Source organism: Platichthys flesus, chromosome 19 (genome assembly GCF_949316205.1).
Source record: "Platichthys flesus chromosome 19, fPlaFle2.1, whole genome shotgun sequence".
NCBI lineage: Eukaryota > Metazoa > Chordata > Actinopteri > Pleuronectiformes > Pleuronectidae > Platichthys > Platichthys flesus.
Window position 1 is genome coordinate 12,695,959 of NC_084963.1, and position 18,700 is coordinate 12,714,658.

At 41.5% G+C, this 18,700-nt stretch overlaps 3 protein-coding genes across 3 annotated transcripts in view; 2 read left to right on the forward strand and 1 right to left on the reverse strand.

The window, feature by feature from the left end:
- The window catches only part of itga1 (integrin, alpha 1), a 52,781-nt gene extending 48,772 nt beyond the window's left edge, over positions 1 to 4,009 (forward strand). The window contains exons 27-30 of the mRNA XM_062412885.1: positions 365 to 472; positions 887 to 982; positions 1,140 to 1,253; positions 1,811 to 4,009. Coding sequence (XP_062268869.1) covers positions 365 to 472; positions 887 to 982; positions 1,140 to 1,253; positions 1,811 to 1,867 — 375 coding nt within the window. The 3' untranslated portion in view covers positions 1,868 to 4,009. The remainder of the gene's footprint in view (positions 1 to 364; positions 473 to 886; positions 983 to 1,139; positions 1,254 to 1,810) is intronic.
- A 1,396-nt stretch (positions 4,010 to 5,405) lies between these two features.
- kcmf1 (potassium channel modulatory factor 1) lies at positions 5,406 to 13,917 on the forward strand. Its single transcript, XM_062413086.1, has 7 exons — positions 5,406 to 5,626; positions 7,365 to 7,532; positions 7,767 to 7,906; positions 10,094 to 10,195; positions 10,306 to 10,489; positions 11,115 to 11,409; positions 12,191 to 13,917. Exons 1-7 carry the CDS (start codon positions 5,611 to 5,613, stop codon positions 12,453 to 12,455), a joined length of 1,170 nt encoding a protein of 389 aa, XP_062269070.1. The 5' UTR covers positions 5,406 to 5,610; the 3' UTR covers positions 12,456 to 13,917.
- A 4,016-nt stretch (positions 13,918 to 17,933) lies between these two features.
- The window catches only part of ntrk2b (neurotrophic tyrosine kinase, receptor, type 2b), a 14,658-nt gene continuing 13,891 nt past the window's right edge, over positions 17,934 to 18,700 (reverse strand). The window contains exon 16 of the mRNA XM_062413401.1: positions 17,934 to 18,700. This exon is cut by the window's right edge and continues 1,357 nt beyond it. The gene's annotated coding sequence lies outside the window, so the exon portion shown is untranslated.

Genomic DNA, 18,700 nt, shown 5'->3' on the forward strand with positions numbered 1-18,700 from the left:
AAACTCGTGATTATAAGCAAATCACTCAGCTTACACAGGAACATGTTGGAGCAGAGTTCATGTCTTTTAAAGTCTGAGCTATTGCAGTGGTTTTATTTGAGTATATTTAATTTACTGTGTGCATCATGTGGCAGCAAACATTGTAGTGTTGTCCGTTTTCCTCATTGTGAATTCATTTTGTCGGTGTTATAATCTCTGGTTTGTTTTCAAAGTTCCAAAAAAGGAAATACATGACAGAACAATCAGACTCGACCCGCTCTGATCTCATGATGTCTTTAGGAAACACGCTGGTGTCAGTTCAGACACCTTTTACACACCTCTCCTGTTATTCTCCCGTCTTGACTGACTGATGTTTGTTCTGCAGTCCTGCGCTGCTGAGCTGCACTGTGCATCCTTCACCTGCGCCATCCCCAAGGCAAAGAACAGTCAGGTCAACGTCACATTCAGGGTGTGGAAACCTACGTTCATCAAGGTGGGTTCACAGTCCTTGGTTTTTCACTAGAACAGACTGAGTGACAGATGTGGCGTTCTATTTGAGCCCCATTCCTGAACAAGCAATTTGAGAGTTGAAGCATAGAAAAATATATTTTACATCAGACAAATTATATTTCGAGGAAAAATTGAATTAATGTCTATTCTGTGCACAATACATGTATTTGCATGTTTACCTTTATCCATATTATCGTGCTATTAATTACCCTGGTGTGCAGTTTGCTGATATACACTCACACAAACACACAAAGATGTATTTAATCTTCAAAATATATGTGCTTGTAAAATATATTTTTCTGTGAGGCATCAGTATAAAATGTCCATTGCACCACAGACAGCTGAGTGATGGATGAACGGACAGGAAACGTTTAAAGGAGATTTGTTGTCTTTACAGGGGGAGTTTTCCCTTCTGCACATGTCGGTGAATGGGACCCTGGGGGTCAAAAACCCAAACCTGTTTGAGTTGAAGAGCGGGGACCGGAGCCGGACCGTAAGTCGTAAAAGTTTTTGCATCGTATGGTTTTGTCATTACATGCCTGTGTGTGTGTGTGTGTGTGTGTGTGTGTGTGTGTGTGTGTGTGTGTGTGTGTGTGTGTGTGTGTTGAATATATGTCTACGTTTACGACCTGAATGTGTGTCCTGCTCAGGTGAAGATCCATGTTTCCAAGGAGGCCTTAGGAGGAATCCCCATATGGGTCATCATAATCAGCATCCTGATAGGACTGCTGATCCTAGCACTGGTCATCTTCGCTCTTTGGAAGGTAAAGTTTCCCAAGTCCTCAAATATAATTTGCTCATATGTGGGAGCTTCCATGTGTTTTACAAATTTATACAGAGGTTTGGAAAAATTGGCGAAAAGAACATTTGTGAATTAATTCACGTTTCTGTCCCATGACATTATGCAAATAGTAGGTGTTGGTTCGGCAACACTAGGTGGCGCTAATGCTTCCAGTTGAACCATTGCAGGAGGTGAATGGGAGAGTAACAAGATAAAGTGCTGCAGTAAAACTTGACAAAGAGGCACTTTGTGTTTAGTCTGTCCCTTTCTCATCAATCCAATATCTCAGTTTGGCTTTGATGTCAAGTCTGACTCGAGGATGAACTGTGAAGTCACAAATGTTTTCTTGGGCCATAACACAAGAATTAACACACAAATTAAGACACAATTTCCCACAAATGTCTAAAAGGAATTATAAGGACTCTTGGGAAAGTAGCCTCCAGCTAAACGGGATGCAAACATCATATCGCTAAAATATCGAACCCTTCCTTTGAAACATGCCGCTTGTAGTTTTCTCACTTGAGTTTTCTGCTCCTCCAGATGGGATTCTTCAAGAGAAAATCCAGGGACTACACAAAGGAGGAAATCATGGACTGAAGGGTCCGGACAGCGAGCAGCTCTGTGCGCGACTGCTCCCAGAGCCGTCAGGTTGCACAAAGTGACGGACAGACGGACAGACAGAGGAAGTGCAGGGACACACAAACACCTCAGTGCTGCGACACAGTGACAACCTGGGAAACAAAAGCACTGCTCTCTGTTTTCTACGCAGGGTTTAATAATGTTTGCAAATACTTCCGATCGCTTCTTCTTCAATGCTTTAAACACTCCGTTACAAAATGGGGGCCGCACGCATCGTCAAACAAGCTGCAGAGACAGAAACACTTTGGCAGTAACTGTGTGTATGAAAAACTCCACTTATCTGAGTCTCCGTCTAAAACGATTGCTCACAGGAGTATTTGCAAACACTATTTGTTCTTGGTCAGATATCAATGTAAATTCAGGTAAGTGCTGTTGAAGAAGAGGAACCGGGCAGGAGGAAGAGGAAGAGGACGTCACTTTCCAGGCACCTTTTGGAAAACTACCAAATATCTGTGTTTTACAAAAACCTTCAGAGCTACAACAGCTGCGCTACAGCTTCAGAGGGGGGGGCAAAGCACTCAGGTTTTTCAGTGTGAAGATCCAAAGTCACCTCACTCACTTTCTGCATCATTACAGCAACAGCGTCTGGCCGTATGTTCGCTACAGAGACTATATGTGAACTTTTCCTGTGTCGAGGCGGCCGTCTAATAGCTTAGACTGCTGTGTTAAAGTGTGCTTGGTTTGTTTTTTAAAAAACACTGTACGCTTTTAGTGTTTTATCGCGTTTTGTTTGACATGTACGTTCAGTTTTTCGCAATATATCTTGGCACATTCTTGATCCTTAAATTCAAATGTTGGATAAAGACACTGACCGGAACACACGACTTTTACTAAGCTGAGCTGAAGCCTGTATATTTTTTTTTTTTTTACTTTTGATTCAGTTAACAATTTTAAAAACAGCTAATTTCTGATGTCCATGTATGTAATTAGTTTGGTCCCCCCCTTCAAAATCCAACGCTTAGATTTTGACTGTAAATATAGCACAGGGCTCAAGAATGTAAAGCTTCAAATGTACAGAACTGTGTTCGCTTTAATTCTTGTAATTTAAGAGATGTTACCCACAAGCCTTTTCTTTGTTTTCATGTGTGTGTGATCGGTGGCCAGAGAACATGAACCTGCTCAGGTGCTACAATATCATGAATGAATGATGACGTGAGCATTTGACTCAAAGGAAAACCATCGGGGCCTGTAGCTCACAATTCCAAAGCTGATGCAAATATGTAAATATTGTTCTATTTTGATGAGAAAATGAAAGTTATAATTATTCTGTACTGAAAATATACATGAAGATGAGGGTTCGTATCCACTACTTTAGCTTTAAGTCTGTTGAATGACTGTGTTCTGAATGCAGAGGCTATAACTTTTGCGAGAGAAGATTATTTCGATTTCAATTGCAAAATAGAAGGTAATATTCCTCCACGATAGAAATATACATGTTACTATTCACCAGCAGCTTTCTACACAGTAAATAGGATTCAATAGTAAATGTATTTTGGGCAGTAACCTGTACACAAAGCATTAGCCTATACAGGCTCATTTCATCCCATATGCGGTACTCAGTACCTTATTAAGTTACTTATTCAGGTTCCCTGTATTGATTTTCTTGTTTTTGATCCAGAAGTTGCACATACTTTCACGGCCTCTTTCCTCGCTGTCGTACAATAAGTCTGAGGCAAGACGACAGGAAACAGAGCGTTTGAATATTGAAACGCCCCTCGGCGCTCACTCTCCACTGTTGACATGAAGCACATGCAATGAATCGTATGTACAGAGTGTGTCACTGTTCGTCATTTTGAGATTGCGTCGCTAAGTCAGGCTTATACACAAGGGTGGAGTCATGAATCTCTCTTTGTCCACTTGCGTAGAAAGAAGTCATCGGGGGTTTATTTTTGTCAGATCTTACATCCTCTGTTAAAATTCTGAGTGGGACTCAAAATGAGAGAAAGGCACAAAGTGAGAGTTGTGAGCACCGTCCCAGCCTTCTACACTGCTGTGAAGTCTTCAATGTAATGCACTGGTTTGTCCGACTGTATGCGTCTTCATCAGCACACAAATGAAATGAATCTTATGTACAAAAATAAAGACTTTTTACGACAAAGATCTCAGTCATCACTTCTCGTCCTTTTGTTTGTATTATACACACAATGAACGCATTATAAGCCATTTGTTATATGTTGAAACTCTGCTTATAAAAGCTAAAAACACAATTAAAAAGAACGGGGAGAAAAGTAACAATGACGTCACACCCGGAAACCAACCAGGATATATGTCTGCTGGGTTATTCACTATTAGTTTGAGGCTGTTCATTGATTTGTGGCACATATATCATTATGACCCACATCTCCTCATTTTACGAACACGGATCTCAGACGATGATGTTTTGATAGGGGAACTGATGCCATTAGAGATGCTGGATGATGTCAAGATGTCTGAAATGATGCTAAATGCAAAACAATACAACTACTTTTCTGCACATTTTGGTAGACATAATTTATAATATAAAATAATATTAATAATAATAATCCTTACAATTTCAATAGGGCCTCACTGTCTGTCAGTGCTCGGGCCCTAAAAAATTAAATCAAATCAAATCAAATTAAATTAATTAATCCTGCGCAGTCCGCTTCTGTGCAGGAATTTATTTTGTAAAATGTTATATATTTTTATTTTATGGACTAATTGACCATACATTATTCAAAAACAAACTATTTTATTAAGAGAATTACATTTCTACATTCCATGGAAACAGATCTCCCAAAATGTCCCTTTTCATATAGACAGATTGTATAAGATGGCTGGAATGTAATTATATTCCAAAATTGTTATTTAAGAGTTAAAATGGACATCAGCTCATTTTTGTTTAAAGTTCTAAAGAAGCATTTTATCTGTGTGATTACCTGTGTTCCTGTGTTAAATAGTGTTGGTTTGTTATTACGTTTAATTAATTCAGGATTCTAATTCAGTGAAAATCAATGTATGAAGTGTGCATGTGTGCTCTTGAGGAGACTGTTAAACTGGAAAAAAATGTAATTAGTCCTATGTCCTAAAATAAGGACTTTCTATGATGTAAACATATTGTGAACCTGAATGTTGATAAACAGCATTTGTTGTCTCCAGATAATTTCGATACTATTAGACACCTTCTAAGTAAATGATATACACAATAAAGTACTAGAATACACATTACGGTACTGAAATATTACAAAGAATGAGCTTTTAAACAAGAGACAAAATATAAGAGATGTCAAACTATGTACAAGACACATGTGTGCACAGTTGTTATTGATGTATATGATTAATAGTTGATGTTTTTCTGCAGCACTTCCTCCTGATACTTTTTCTCTGGACACATATCCCACTGCTGGGGGGGAGAGAGACTCCTGCGAGACAAGACTGAGGGCGTCGAGGTCCCTTGATCACAGACTGTACGGATCCAGTGACGTGTGTGTGTGCGTGTGTGTGGCTTGGATGAGGCACGGCGCCGCCTGGTGGTCACCCCGCGATACACCCGGCGATAAGTGACACTCTGGGAGGGGAAGCAGAACAAACTGTAAGCCGCTGGCCGGGGGGATCCATCTTGCTGGAGAAAACAGAAACGAGGGTGAAGCATTCCTGCCCAGTCGAGCGTCCCAGAAACGGTCTCGGTGTCCCCGTCGAACGCGCTGGGGAGCCCGCGGAGGGGCTGCTTCTCTGCCAGGAGGATGTCCCGACATGAGGGTGAGTTGATCATCGGCTCCACGGCGCCGGGGCTGGAGCTCCATTACCCACAGCTAGCTGGCTAGCTTAGCTCCTGTGCTAGCTGCCGCTAAGTGCTCCAGTCAGGGGGAGGGTGTCGCTGCTGCTACTGCGCCTTGTCCTCGGCTTGTTTTCCAAGCTTGTCCCCGCCTACGCGTATCAGCTTCCATTAGACATTGTGTACATTTGTGTATAACGTGTAACAATAAGTCAAAGTGCTCCGGAGACACGGCCACACAGAGCAGCATAGCATCAGCTGCGCTACCGTACCTTAGCCGGGCTAGCTAGCAGGCTAATGTATGCTAACACAAGGATTCGTCAATGTTGCCCACAGTGGCGCTGATAACCCGTCCCCATCACGTAGCCCACCGCAGCCGGCACCGTGTTTCTCCCCCATTTGGGCTGATTCTGGGGCTCAGGCGCTAAACGCCCCCCCTGTTGACGAGCACCACTGTTGTTAGCGAATGCACTGTCATCAAGAAGCAGACAGTCCGAGGCCTCTCTCCACAAACCAGGTTAGCTAGGTGGCATGCTACTAGCCAGCGAGGGTTAACTTGAGCCGTGTTCCGCTGCATACCAGGTGGCAACGTGAACGTGTCCCCATACACAGTGTGCGTTCAGCAAGAGATCGGACTGGTCGTGTCCCACTTCGGGTTGTCGTGTTCTCCGGGAATGAATCCGAGGCATCAGCCCGGGTGGGTTAGATCCAGGAAAGCTCAGTAACTTCGCTTGTGTTGGGTGAAACCGGTTTTAGTGGATTGTCCACAGAGGCCCGGGTACAGTGTCCCCCTCTCTGCCCCTTGTATATGCCAGTATGCGTGTTGAGATCATACTGGTTTTACACATCAGACAGGTGATACTGAGTCCTGCGGTGTGGCCGAGCCTTTCACCAACACGTAGAGCTGATAGCTGCATGTTGTATAGCAAGTGTTTGTTCAGGTCTGGGTTTGGTTCATAAATATTTCCTTTGTCTTCATTTATAAATATTTCGAAGGTGTTGTTTTGTTGTGCAAGAGGTCAAATGAGTCTGAGTAAATTCCCTCAGTAGTTGCTTAAGTAACATCCAGGCTTTATGAAATAGTGGTTTTCACTATTCAAAAGAAATCTCAGTTTGGTGGGAGGAGTTGGAATATGGTCTATTATTATTATTATATTCTAGCTGTATAATATTTGTGCATCTAAGCTCTATTAAATATAAAGTCTCCTAGAAACTGACTCTTAAGTATCAGGGGTTTGAAAGTAATCAAGTAATTTGTGAAAAATCTGATCAATTTAATATGTTTTGATGATGAGTAAATAATAATAGTAAACAATTTGGATAATATAGAAAATAATCATTAGTCCGGACCCTCTTCTCTTTATTGCTGATGACCGGTGGATTCATGTGCATCCAGTTAAATCGGAATCCCTGGGCTCTACGTGAAATGTGTGACTCTGCTATAAATGAGTAACAAACGCTGCAATGAAAACAGTTCTCGGATGCCTCGTACTTTTGTGCCATGCCTCTGAGTTGCTCGTGAAGTTCACTGGAATGCCAGAGTTCTTCCCTGCCGCCACTTGTGGGTTGGTGCCACTCCAAAACACATGCTCATGTAAGTGAGACTGGCCTGCCCACAGACACCGCCAGTCTCACAGATCCACGTCTATACGGAATTTTTAATGTTATTGTCAGGTCTTCATATTTGAATTTGAAATCTTTTTTCTCTCCTCTCTGCTGCAGGTGTGAGCTGTGACGCGTGTTTGAAAGGGAACTTTCGAGGACGCCGGTTCAAGTGTTTAATTTGCTACGACTACGACCTGTGCGCGTCGTGCTACGAGAGCGGAGCCACCACAACGAGACACACCACAGAGCACCCCATGCAGTGTATATTAACCAGGGTAGACTATGGTAAGAGCCTGGCTGAGAGCCCAGACCGAGGCGTGTGTGGCTGACTGATCATACACAAACCAGTCCTGCCTGGGTCGTAAGCCTGGGGCGTGATGATAATTCCTCCAACACCATTGCAATAATGATTCATGTAAATTATTGGGAGTAGTTTTGTTCTGTAATACTTTTTGGGTGTCAATTATTAAACCTGACTGAAAAACCCTAATGTTTTCTGTGTTCACTCTCTTCTTGCAGACTTGTATTATGGAGGAGACACTTTTTCAGTAGAGCAACCGCAGTCGTTCACGTGTCCTTACTGTGGCAAGATGGGCTACACGGAGACGTCCCTACAGGAGCATGTCACCTCAGAGCATGCGGAGACTTCCACAGAGGTGGTGAGTACATGGAGGGCGCAGATGTTAATAATATGTATTAGTCATCATCATTGTCTCCCTAATGTTCACAGTACTTTCGAATGTTCCCCTTGATGCTGTGCGCAGCTCCATCAGCCTAGTTCACTTCGGCCATCTGCTAACATAATGTATATTAAAGTCATTAGGCCAATGTGTTTTGTTTTTTTTTAGCTCTCTGCTCGTCTGCATCTCTACTGTTCAGTCTGTCATTCCTGTTTAGCTCTGCACCTTAGTCAGCTTAAATGACTTACCAGAATGAACACGCACAGGGCTTTTGTGGATGACTTGTTGTCAGAGAGATGGCAAAACAAGGCAAAGGGTGAGGCTGCAGCCGACGGTGCAGGGTGAGCAGTTAGTCTGGGGGGGAATGAAGACCCCTGTAGTCTGTCGGTAGAGCTAACTAGTAGTACAGCCTTGGAAAGTGACACATATTTATTTCAGCGAGGTGTCAGCTAGGGATAAAAAAGGGACTAAAGTATTTTTTGTGAGAACACCTGACCCAAGTCATTTAATCGACTTCATTTTGCCTGTTTTGCCACTGCAGAGTGTCCTCAGCAAACCCCATTGAAATGAGTGCAACTAACATGTCCTATACCACCAATATATTACAACTTCCATACCCTGTCTTACTATGGATGTAAGGGACTACTTTCAGGGTGTCAACTTAAACTAGAGTGACCATTTTCATGTTAATACAAGAACATGTCACCCAGTGGTACAGTGTGGCTCATTAATTTGTTTATAAGGGTTGTCGGTCGAACTAAATAGGAATAAACCACATCAGGTATTTGGATCCTTGGAAAATACTCATCACCTCCTTGTTTTAGTCTTTTCTGGAGCTTCATCATCAACAGACACAAGGCAGCAGTTAAAAGGAATTGTTTCTCCAACCTGTTGCTGTGTGTGTACCTGGTAGTTGAGGATTTGACGCTGTGTTGCATTGTTAATAGGCTGGTGTGTATGTGTTCCAGACTAACCTTTTACATTTGTTGGTAATGTAAAGATATTTCATTGTACAATACCAATTTTGGCTGGATATTAAAGCAATTCTCAGAGAACCCCAGCAAGGAAACCTCTAACTTGGTGCATTATTAGGAATATTAAGGTTGGCCCTTCACAATAACAAATTTTGTTGGACGATATTTTGTATAAATGATATAGACATTTTAAACCATTGGTATAATGGGAATGTTACAGTATAATCATGCAAGTACACCCTTTAACAGAGTAATGAACTCGCATATTCAGTCTGACATTTGAAATAGAGTTAAAAAAATATTAAATATCTTAAATAAATAAAACATAAACCACAGGCAACCAAACCCAAAATAGGCCTAGAATTAATATTAAACATCTGGCAAAGGATTCATGTTACCAACTCAGTAAACAGGAAGGCAATGATTAGGTGTGTGTGTGGGTGTGGGTGTGGGTGTGGGTGTGGGTGTGTGTGGGTGTGCTTCACACAGACAATCAAATTTATTTAGTTATTTATAAACGCTGACGTATCAGGAATTCTGGTGTCCTGGATGTGTGTGTCGTCTTTGGTGTAGCACAAAATGCAAACCCATCAATTCATCTACAGTTCATTTTCTTGATCTGTCATTTCTGACATTTGTCTGTAGAATGTCAGAAATGGAAATGACATCACAACGAAAAACATCAGAGAAGCAGGAAATGGGGAATAGTTTGGTTTTGAAAAAAGTGACATTTAAAATTGTTGATCAACTGTTTCCTGTCATCCAACTAAATGACTAAAGGATAAATTGTTCCAGCGAACATTTGTTTTGCATTTGGTCAACACATGATGGGATTTCATAGATCTAATGTCAAATTACAGAGTATCAAAAAGTTAAATGATACAAAGATTTGTGCTTTCCCGACCTCTGCAGCCCAATGCTATTGACGCTACTGGTCTGAAACACCAGTATCTCCAACCTAATTGATCAGTCAAGACGCACTTTGGTTAATGAGTCAGGTTTTCAAAAGGAAGAAGATTGTCGCAGATAAAGTGCCACTTAAATCTTGATCATTAAATCTGAGGATTCATTTGTTAACTGCCGTACTGGGTATTATGTGAACAGTCCTCAAGTCCTACGTTTTAATTCAAAATGACCATATCGTTTTATTTTGTTGAAAAGGTTACCTTTCCCTCTCTCCCTCTCTCTTCAGATCTGTCCAATATGTGCTGCCTTGCCAGGAGGTGACCCGAACCACGTCACAGATGACTTCACAGCTCACCTCACACTCGAACACAGAGCGCCAAGAGATTTAATATCCTTTCTACGTCTCCACGCGTTATACAGATGTCTTTGTGTATATGTATTTGAAATGTGTTACACTGTGTCGCATTACTGCATTTACCCTTAACAGTCCCTGTGTACGATGAGTCCAGCAGTGTTCGACATGTACGCCGGATGTTCCACCCTGGCAGAGGACTGGGTGGTCCCAGAGCACGACGCACAAATATGCACTTTACCAGTGGCTCCACAGGAGGACTATCATCCTCCTCATCACAGAGCTCCACATACACCCCCAGTAACAGAGAGGCAATGGACCCCATCGCTGGTGAGAACGAGCGGTGTACTCTTCACAAAATAATATTCTTCACATAGCTGGCTCAGAAAGATCCGTCACATCCTCCACTAGCACCCTGTGCTGGTCATCAACCATGACCAACTGGTAAAGTTTCCAGCTTCGTGTGAACGATAACTGTCCACTCCCTCTCTGAGAAGTGAATACAGCAAATGATTTATCATTAACTTCACATTTTCATCTTTTATCGAATTTGTGTAGAAAATTGTAAAATTTGTGAGTGATACTGAAAGCAAATGAATTGATTCTAACCATAACACACAAATGAAGATGACAGTATAATGGAATAGAGAAAACGGAATGCCTGCATGTTCTGCTCGAGCTTGGTGTGTTATTTCTCAGACTTGAACAAACACTGCAACCCTCATCTTTTCCCTAATCTTTCTAAGAAGATATAGTTGCTGATCAGAAGTCGTTACAGTTTTTTCTTTTGTCATGTTTGCCATGTTGTAGCAGCATATCTGAAGAATTCCCTGTGTTCCTCTTTCTGCTTCATTTCCGCTCACTCGTACATATATCCAGCGTTGTCCTTTGGAAATCATGACTTATTTAGAAACCGCCAACAGCAGAGCCTGTTTTTTTGTTGTGTCTCCTGCAGAGTTGTTGTCTCAGCTGTCAGGTGTGCGGCGTGCGGCAGGGGGGCAAATCAACTCGTCAGGGCCCTCGGCCTCCCAGCTCCAGCAGCTTCAGATGCAGCTGCAGTTGGAGCGGCAGCAGGCGCAGGCGGCGCGGCAGCAAGTGGAGACGGGCCGCCACCCGACACGACGCAGCAACAACCCGGGCAACAGCGGCTCCGCCATCCCTCCACCCAGCACAGCAACTGCCAATTCTGCCGCAGTGGGTGAAAACAATCCTTCGTCCTCGTCCCATAGCTCCCAGTTCCTATTATCACGGTGAGTGTGGCCAGTCACTGGTTTTGAAATTAAATATATTGTTTGTAAAAGCCAATATGGTGTCAAAGAAAACTCAGCATGAGTAATATTGTTTCCATGGTTATTCTGCTTGTACAGTCACATCTGAGAAAGTAATTTTAATATAATTTATGTATGACAATAATGAGATCCAACAGTGTTTGTTCTAAATTACTTGCTTACTAGGTCAAACTTATTATCAATAATAATGCTACTAATAATAATATGAATCTTTTCCAAGTCAGAACAATAGGCTTAACATTATTTTAGAGACTGAGAAACCTGCCCATTCTGTTATTATTATTGGGAGAGGTTTGTGTGAAGTGAACTGTAAACACTGATCATTTGATAATTTAGATTTAACTGACAACATTTAGACTCTCATCACTTTTTAACTAATCGGTGTTCATGTCTAATCTCCAGGTTAAGCTCAGTTTCCACAGAATCACAACTTAAAGGTTCACTGTGGAGAGTTTTACTAACTAATGAAGGTGTATTAAATGTTTACAGTATGCATTTCTCATACTGGTTTTCTATTTCTCTCTCATAAAACCTATGTAGCACAATCTGTTGAATTTTTGTAATCGTGTGATGTGGCCGCCATATTTTCTAGTTTACAGTCAAACGCTCAGCAGCGTACATGAACCTCTCGTCCATAGATGAAAACATTGTTAAACACTCTAGAACTTGCCAATGAACCAGATTGTTATGTTTTTTGTATTCAAAGCATGAAACCTAAAATGAGCATGATCGATTTCTTCAGGTTGAATGAACCTAAGATGTCTGAAGCGGAGCGGCAGTTTCTAGAAGGAGAGCGCGCGGACCGCAGCCTGTTCGTGCAGGAGCTGCTGCTGTCGACGCTGATGCACGAGGAGAGCTCCTCTTCTGACGAGGAAGAGCGCCGAGACTTCGCCGACTTCGGGGCCATGGGCTGCGTGGATATCATGCCTTTAGATGTGGCGCTGGAGAACCTCCAGCTCAGAGAGCGCAGCTTCGCGGGGAGGGAGCCTCCGCCGCCTCCTCTTTGATGTCCGAGCATCAAGCAGACTGTGTCCTCTCTGCTGCAACTGTCAGTGATGGACAGCAAAACAGCGGCAGTCCTCCCCCCCCGTCCCCCTGGCCTCACCCTTCTTTCTCCCTCTTTATTTTCTGAGTTTGTTTTTTGGTGATTGTAATTTCAGGCCTGTCACCATTTTTGTTACATTGTAAACAAGAATAAATGAGGCAAGTGGGATAAATGTACGAGCGCGCAATAGCAACTGAGTGGGCAAGCGAGAGGAGAGAAATATATAAATATATATATAAATATATAAAATATATATACATGAAGTTGATAATCAATCCACATAACTTTTCTTTTTCAGGTAAATGTCACAGGCAGCTGTGGCAGACCTTTGCTTCCTGTGACATGCAAACAAACGGCTCTCCGTAAAAAAAATTCTCCACATTCATAAGTCAAGAGAGCATAGGCTCCTCTGATGAAGCTGCTGTGTGTGTGTTAATGACTATTAATAAATAAAAAGTGCTTGGATGGGTTACCATAAATACTGCATGCAATTATTTGCAGCGTGCATGACTTTTAATGACCCTGTCATTAAAACTTTTCTTATTTTATTTTTAATATCCCAAAGCTTTCAACTGTTTTTAAATGGTTACTTTAAACATGGTTAAGTATTGAAAAATGAGTAGTTTACACAAGTGACATGCAGAAATTTAACTCTTTATATACTGTGTGTTGTTTCAAAGGTTTTCTTTAAATGAGTATATATATCTATATATATATATATCTCGGAGATAACATTTGGATTGAATCGGATTCTTGAAGAAAAGCTGCACTATGTGTGTCTCTCAGCTCCCGTTTGCCTTTTCTCTGTGACCAATGTCTGGATACGTCGGCGGCCGCAGAGCGACGACTACACACATCGGATGAGAACGAGGAAGAGGACAAAAGCGATCTCGCCTCTGAGAAATGTTCCTAGATGTTAATATTTAGTGATAAGCTGTTTAGATACAGTATAACTTTATAATTTATAGACGAGTACAAACGCCCAGCGATCCATTCTTCCTTTCACAGTTTTTCTGACAGTCTCTCTGCTTATGTCCAGTGTCAGATTCAGCCTAATGCTATAGATGCTTCAACTAATTTCTTTGTTGGGCAACAGGAGCTTGAGACTTTCCGCACTGCAGTTTTATTTTTGTTTGTTTGTTTTTTCAAGAGAAATCATTTTTTCTGCTAGGGTTAGCACTTTCTATTTATTCATGTTTGTTTTCTGACTCTTCTGGAGCCTTGATATGAATCATGCCACCTTCATGCCTATACTTTTACCCTCTATGTAAAATACTAAGAGATGTATATTGAATTTGTGCGTTAAATTTCATAATGGTTCTAAGACATGGGCAGACTTTTTTTTAAGGTGTAAATTTAGAATACAATAAATATAAACTGCGCACAGCTTTTGATGAAACTGAGAGGTCGTTGCGCCTTTTGCATTTTGTGATACTGTTGTGATTCCATTAATTTTTGTGTAGCTGGCACGATCGTAATCATCCTACGATGCCATGTAAATCTTAATTTGCTTTAACAGAGAAGAATTGGAATCAAATACTTTACTACTTTGTTTCCATTGTCCTCTGTGTGTTAGCAGGTTTATGCAAATGCCACTGAGCCTATTTTCTTAAAACCTAACCAAATCAGATCTGGTGGATTTGTGGATTTCCCACAAATGCACTGAGATCTTTATGAAAATGCATCTTATCTCAATACATAAATAATAATACAACTATTTCTACAGCACTTATCTGTACAGTGCTGTACAAAAAACATGGACATAGAAGTAACGCAGACAAAAAAATATGAAACATGAAATATCTGCATATGAAACCTGTAAACTATTATTCAATGCCTATATAAGGCTTATTTCTGAATAAATATAAATACAGTGAATTCTGTGTAAAACACGGTGTTGAATAAGCAATGGTGTAGGAAGTACTCAAACGTTCTACTAAGTGAAAGCACATATAAATGGACAAAAATATACTCAAGTAAAAGTAAAACTACCACATTAACTTTGAGTAAAATAAACGTCTTTTAAACACGTTAAAGTATTAACGTTTTTAATGGTACCTGCCCTCTCTGATTGGATCAATTGACCGCTTCCCCCTCGGTATTGATTACTTTTAAAAATAGAAAAACAATGTGAACATGTGACACAGCGCAGTGTAAAAATGAAGTGGAAAAAATCAGTGCAGATATTTGCTGATTAATGTCTTGGAGTAATATTGAAAAGTATCTGAAAATAAATCGACTTATACATGATACAAATACATGAAAAATATACCTAATGGAATAAATGTGCTTTGTTACATCCCACCGCTGATAGCAACACACAACGCGTAAATATAATGTGAACACACACTGTTGTACACATTCCACAATTGGCCTCATCATAGCCAGATAAGCAAAACCAATATGTGTCAGTTGAGTATTATTAGTTTACTACATTAGTAAGTTAACACTGTACTGAAACAAAAGGGGGGGGGGGGGTTGGGGGTTCTTATAAAACTGTAATATGTTTATATAATCTATATAATCCGTCCTGCAGCAGCCGCACTTGCTTGTTAGGCACGTGATGGATCAACCCTGCTACTCTCCTGCCAGACTCTAACAACGCAATACACCAAGGTAGGTTCCACAGTATAACATATATGTGTATGTTTAACTTGGCAATATCAGGCCTCCTGTCTGAAGAGCAGTTAGCTGTAGCCACTCTCCTTGTCCGTGTGTGTGTTTGTGTGTGTGTAGTTACAGCTGTCCTTGTCACTCGTCTGTAGTTATTGTTAGAAACAAATGGGGCCCATGGGAAGGCTTCCCGACCTGTGTCGGGCTGTTGGTCGTTTTTTATATATCAATCCCACTTCATAGGAGACAATCTGTTGGTGTGTCCGCGACGAGCTACGTCAGAATTAGGTAAAAAAAAAAAAAGACACACAAAATCTATATCTGGGATTTGGTTTGATGAGATGGCCCAATTCAGATGTCACGGGATAAATCTGAGGGTTGACAGAAAGAAGAGAAGTTCAAATATATATATACATCATTCTCTTCTAAACGTTTGGATCTGTTTGACCTTTTTGGGTCTGAAACAGTTGAAAAATAAAAAAACTTTGCGCCTTTTTTTACAAGATTTGTTTCTTAAAACCTTTAAAAGATGACAAATCAAAACTTTTCCAATTGAAGTTCATTCACAAAAGGGTTGAGAATCTGTGTATTGTATGTAAAGTAACAGATTTTAATACTGACGCCAATACTCCATGATTATCATGATTTTTAAACAAGCTGTTTCTGAACACATTTTTATTTGCCACCATTTCACGGCTCTATGGTAAATTTAAGGGAGCTAGGTACTGGGGGCCTTTCGCTCCTCCTCTTCATCCCTCTTATATTTTGTATTCTTCTGTCGCCTCACAGCAAATACGTTGCGGCTTCGACTCCCAGCTTGGTCAGGATCTTTCGCTGGTGACCTGTCCAGGCTTCAACCAGCTGGGATTAGCTCCAGCAACCCTCAAAGGACCTGCAGTATAGACAATGGACGGATTGTTGTTTTTCTTGCACCTCCAAGGTCAAGGCTTTAATTAGTCCAAACAAGACTTGATGGCCAATTGGTTATAATTCAGTAATCACCAACTAAAGCTGTTATTAGAATATTTCACCTTACAATATGAAATGCAGTTTAGCAGAAATATGTGTGAAGCTCTCAGTCATGCAGGTCAAAGGAAACACAAGTAAGTTTGCCTGTGTACATGTTCAACTCCTGAAGTAGTCGAGAAGGAGTAAAAAATAGGATGAAATATACTCAAGTACAAGTATCTAAAACTTGTACCTACAGTTAAGTCTTGCTGTCGTATTTAACATCAGCGTGGTATTGATGTCACTCTCAGAGGGTTGAGAGGCGGCCAGGCGTATATTTACCAAACATGTCCAACTACAGCCGCTCCACACTGTGCATGTAAACTCTGTGAGGGAGACATGAAGAGTCCTGAGGGAGCACGGTGTATTGTAAGACATACCACCTTTATTAAATGCACAGTATCACAAGGAACATTTCCATTAATTGTGGATAAGCTACTCACATGATGCACAAAGCATTGAATTGATTGATAGAACTGGCTGATTAAAGCAGGATTAAATCTGCCAGAGGAGCACACACACACACACACACACACACACACACACACGCACACACACTCTTGCATACAGATGCATGTGCAAACGTGCACACGCACCACCTCAGAGAAATTGCTGACACACGCTCACTCTCTCCCTCTTTGTATTCACACTGTAAGTAAAGTTTGTCGTTATCTGCACAGGAATGAAAACTGTCGTCTTTTTTTCTTAACCATGTATTTACAAAAAAAATCATCAGTCCTCCCCCGCCCCTCCCACCAATAACCCCCGCAGAGATAGATTACATTCAAAAAAGGTCCCGACCCCTCTTCTAGATTACATTCAAAATAATATACTATTCATGATGCAAAGTCACAGTTATTCATCTGAAAGAGGATCAAGATAGGCTACAGTTCAAATCAGAGGTCGAGCGGCGGGGTCGGGCTGGGAGGTGACCTTTGACCTTCATGCCAGCAGGGCCGCACGTCTGCTTGTACGCCTGTCGGCCAGGAGGGGTCCTGATGTCGAATCAGATCCAGAGTCTATGGTCCACCTTTTCAGACAGGCAGCATCTCTAACAGCCTCTGTGTGAGCTCCCCATCACAGTGGAGAGGAAAGAGGAGATCATTTTCCTTTTTTTCTCTTCTTCTTCTTCTTCTTCTTCTTCTTCTTCAGAGAAAAACACATTGTTCAAAGAAAGTCCTCCGCAGATCAAAAGTAGCCAAAAAAAAGGATTGTATTCTCACCGGTATCATGAACGAGCACAAAGAAATTATACGATGTAGCACAAATAAAATCCTATTTACAGATAGTTTGTATTGCCAGTGGCCCATAACACATTGTCTTCAATAGATGTCACACGGTTTTGACATGATACCTGCTTAGAACAGATTATACTATTAAACATATCCTACTATTCATATAGACAAATATCAGAACTGTACAGAATGGACAGCAGCTTATGTACAGCGGACACGTGGTTATTATACAGAGCGGACAGACGTGGGATAAAGAAACCATCATGGAGGACAAGATGCGGCGTAACGGGGGTGATCTTTTTTTTTCCATATCGAAGTGCAACTAAGGTTGTGCATTTGTCAAGTGGCGCTACAGAGTGCACTTAACATAACAACGATCCCTAATGCTTAATGTCTCCTTATGGAAATGCAGGATGGTTGTTATGAGGGCGTGACTGCTGCTGCTTTAATTCAGGACTTTTTTTTTTTTTTTTGACATCTCAGGAAAACCACTTAATTTAGAAAGCAATAACAGAAAAGCATTTTAAGAGTACTTTCGGTTTGTTAAGGTTTCCCCCCCCCCCCCCCTCCCCCCCCCACACACACACACACACACAAAAAAGGCCTAGAAATGTGCTTCAGCGCTGCCCGAGAGCGAGGAGCAGCATCAGCTGCAGCCCGGGCTGACTGGGACCGCTCAGAGAGAGGAAAACACCCCAGGGACACTTTAAGGGCAATCAGCCTCTTAATGAATCCTTTTACTGCACTCCCTTAGCCCACTAAAGATGAGATCTGCTCTTGTAATGGAAATAAATGACACATAAACAGGCTGGGACTTCAATACACACACACGATGCTGAAAACAACAAAAAAAAAGAAATCCTTACATACATGTATTCTGCCTCAGACAAGAGGCTGAGGACGACGCTCCAGAGGTTAATCTTCTCTCGCCACACGCCGAAAAAAACATCAGCATCGCACACAGCGTTTGAGAAGACGCACACACGACCACGTCACTCACGGACAACCCGACAGCAGGGATTTGCTAGACTGCATCGCTACTGAATGAAAAGTAAAAACGACCTGCGCTCGTCTGCTTCCGGATCGGACCCAGCTCCACACGGCCGAGACCTCATTCTTTGTGCTTCATGTGCGTCAAATGAACAACATTTAAAACACCACTCGGTAAATACTGATGAGCCGGTGTTCTTAGTGTCAAATACGAACAGGTAGTTACAGAAAAGATGATATCAGCATTATAAGATAAAAACAATACAAATAAAACAGCGTTGTTTTCCCTCGTGTCTCACAACCATAGCATCGGTTTTGCATTTGGAAATCCTTCAGTGGACTTGAGCAGGTTATTACAGCG

Coding starts and splice junctions, on each gene's coding strand:
- kcmf1 (XM_062413086.1), top strand. Junction 7,907..10,093: donor CGGAGACTTCCACAGAGGTG/GTGAGTACATGG, acceptor CTCTCTCTTCAG/ATCTGTCCAATATGTGCTGC. Junction 11,410..12,190: donor TCCCAGTTCCTATTATCACG/GTGAGTGTGGCC, acceptor CGATTTCTTCAG/GTTGAATGAACCTAAGATGT.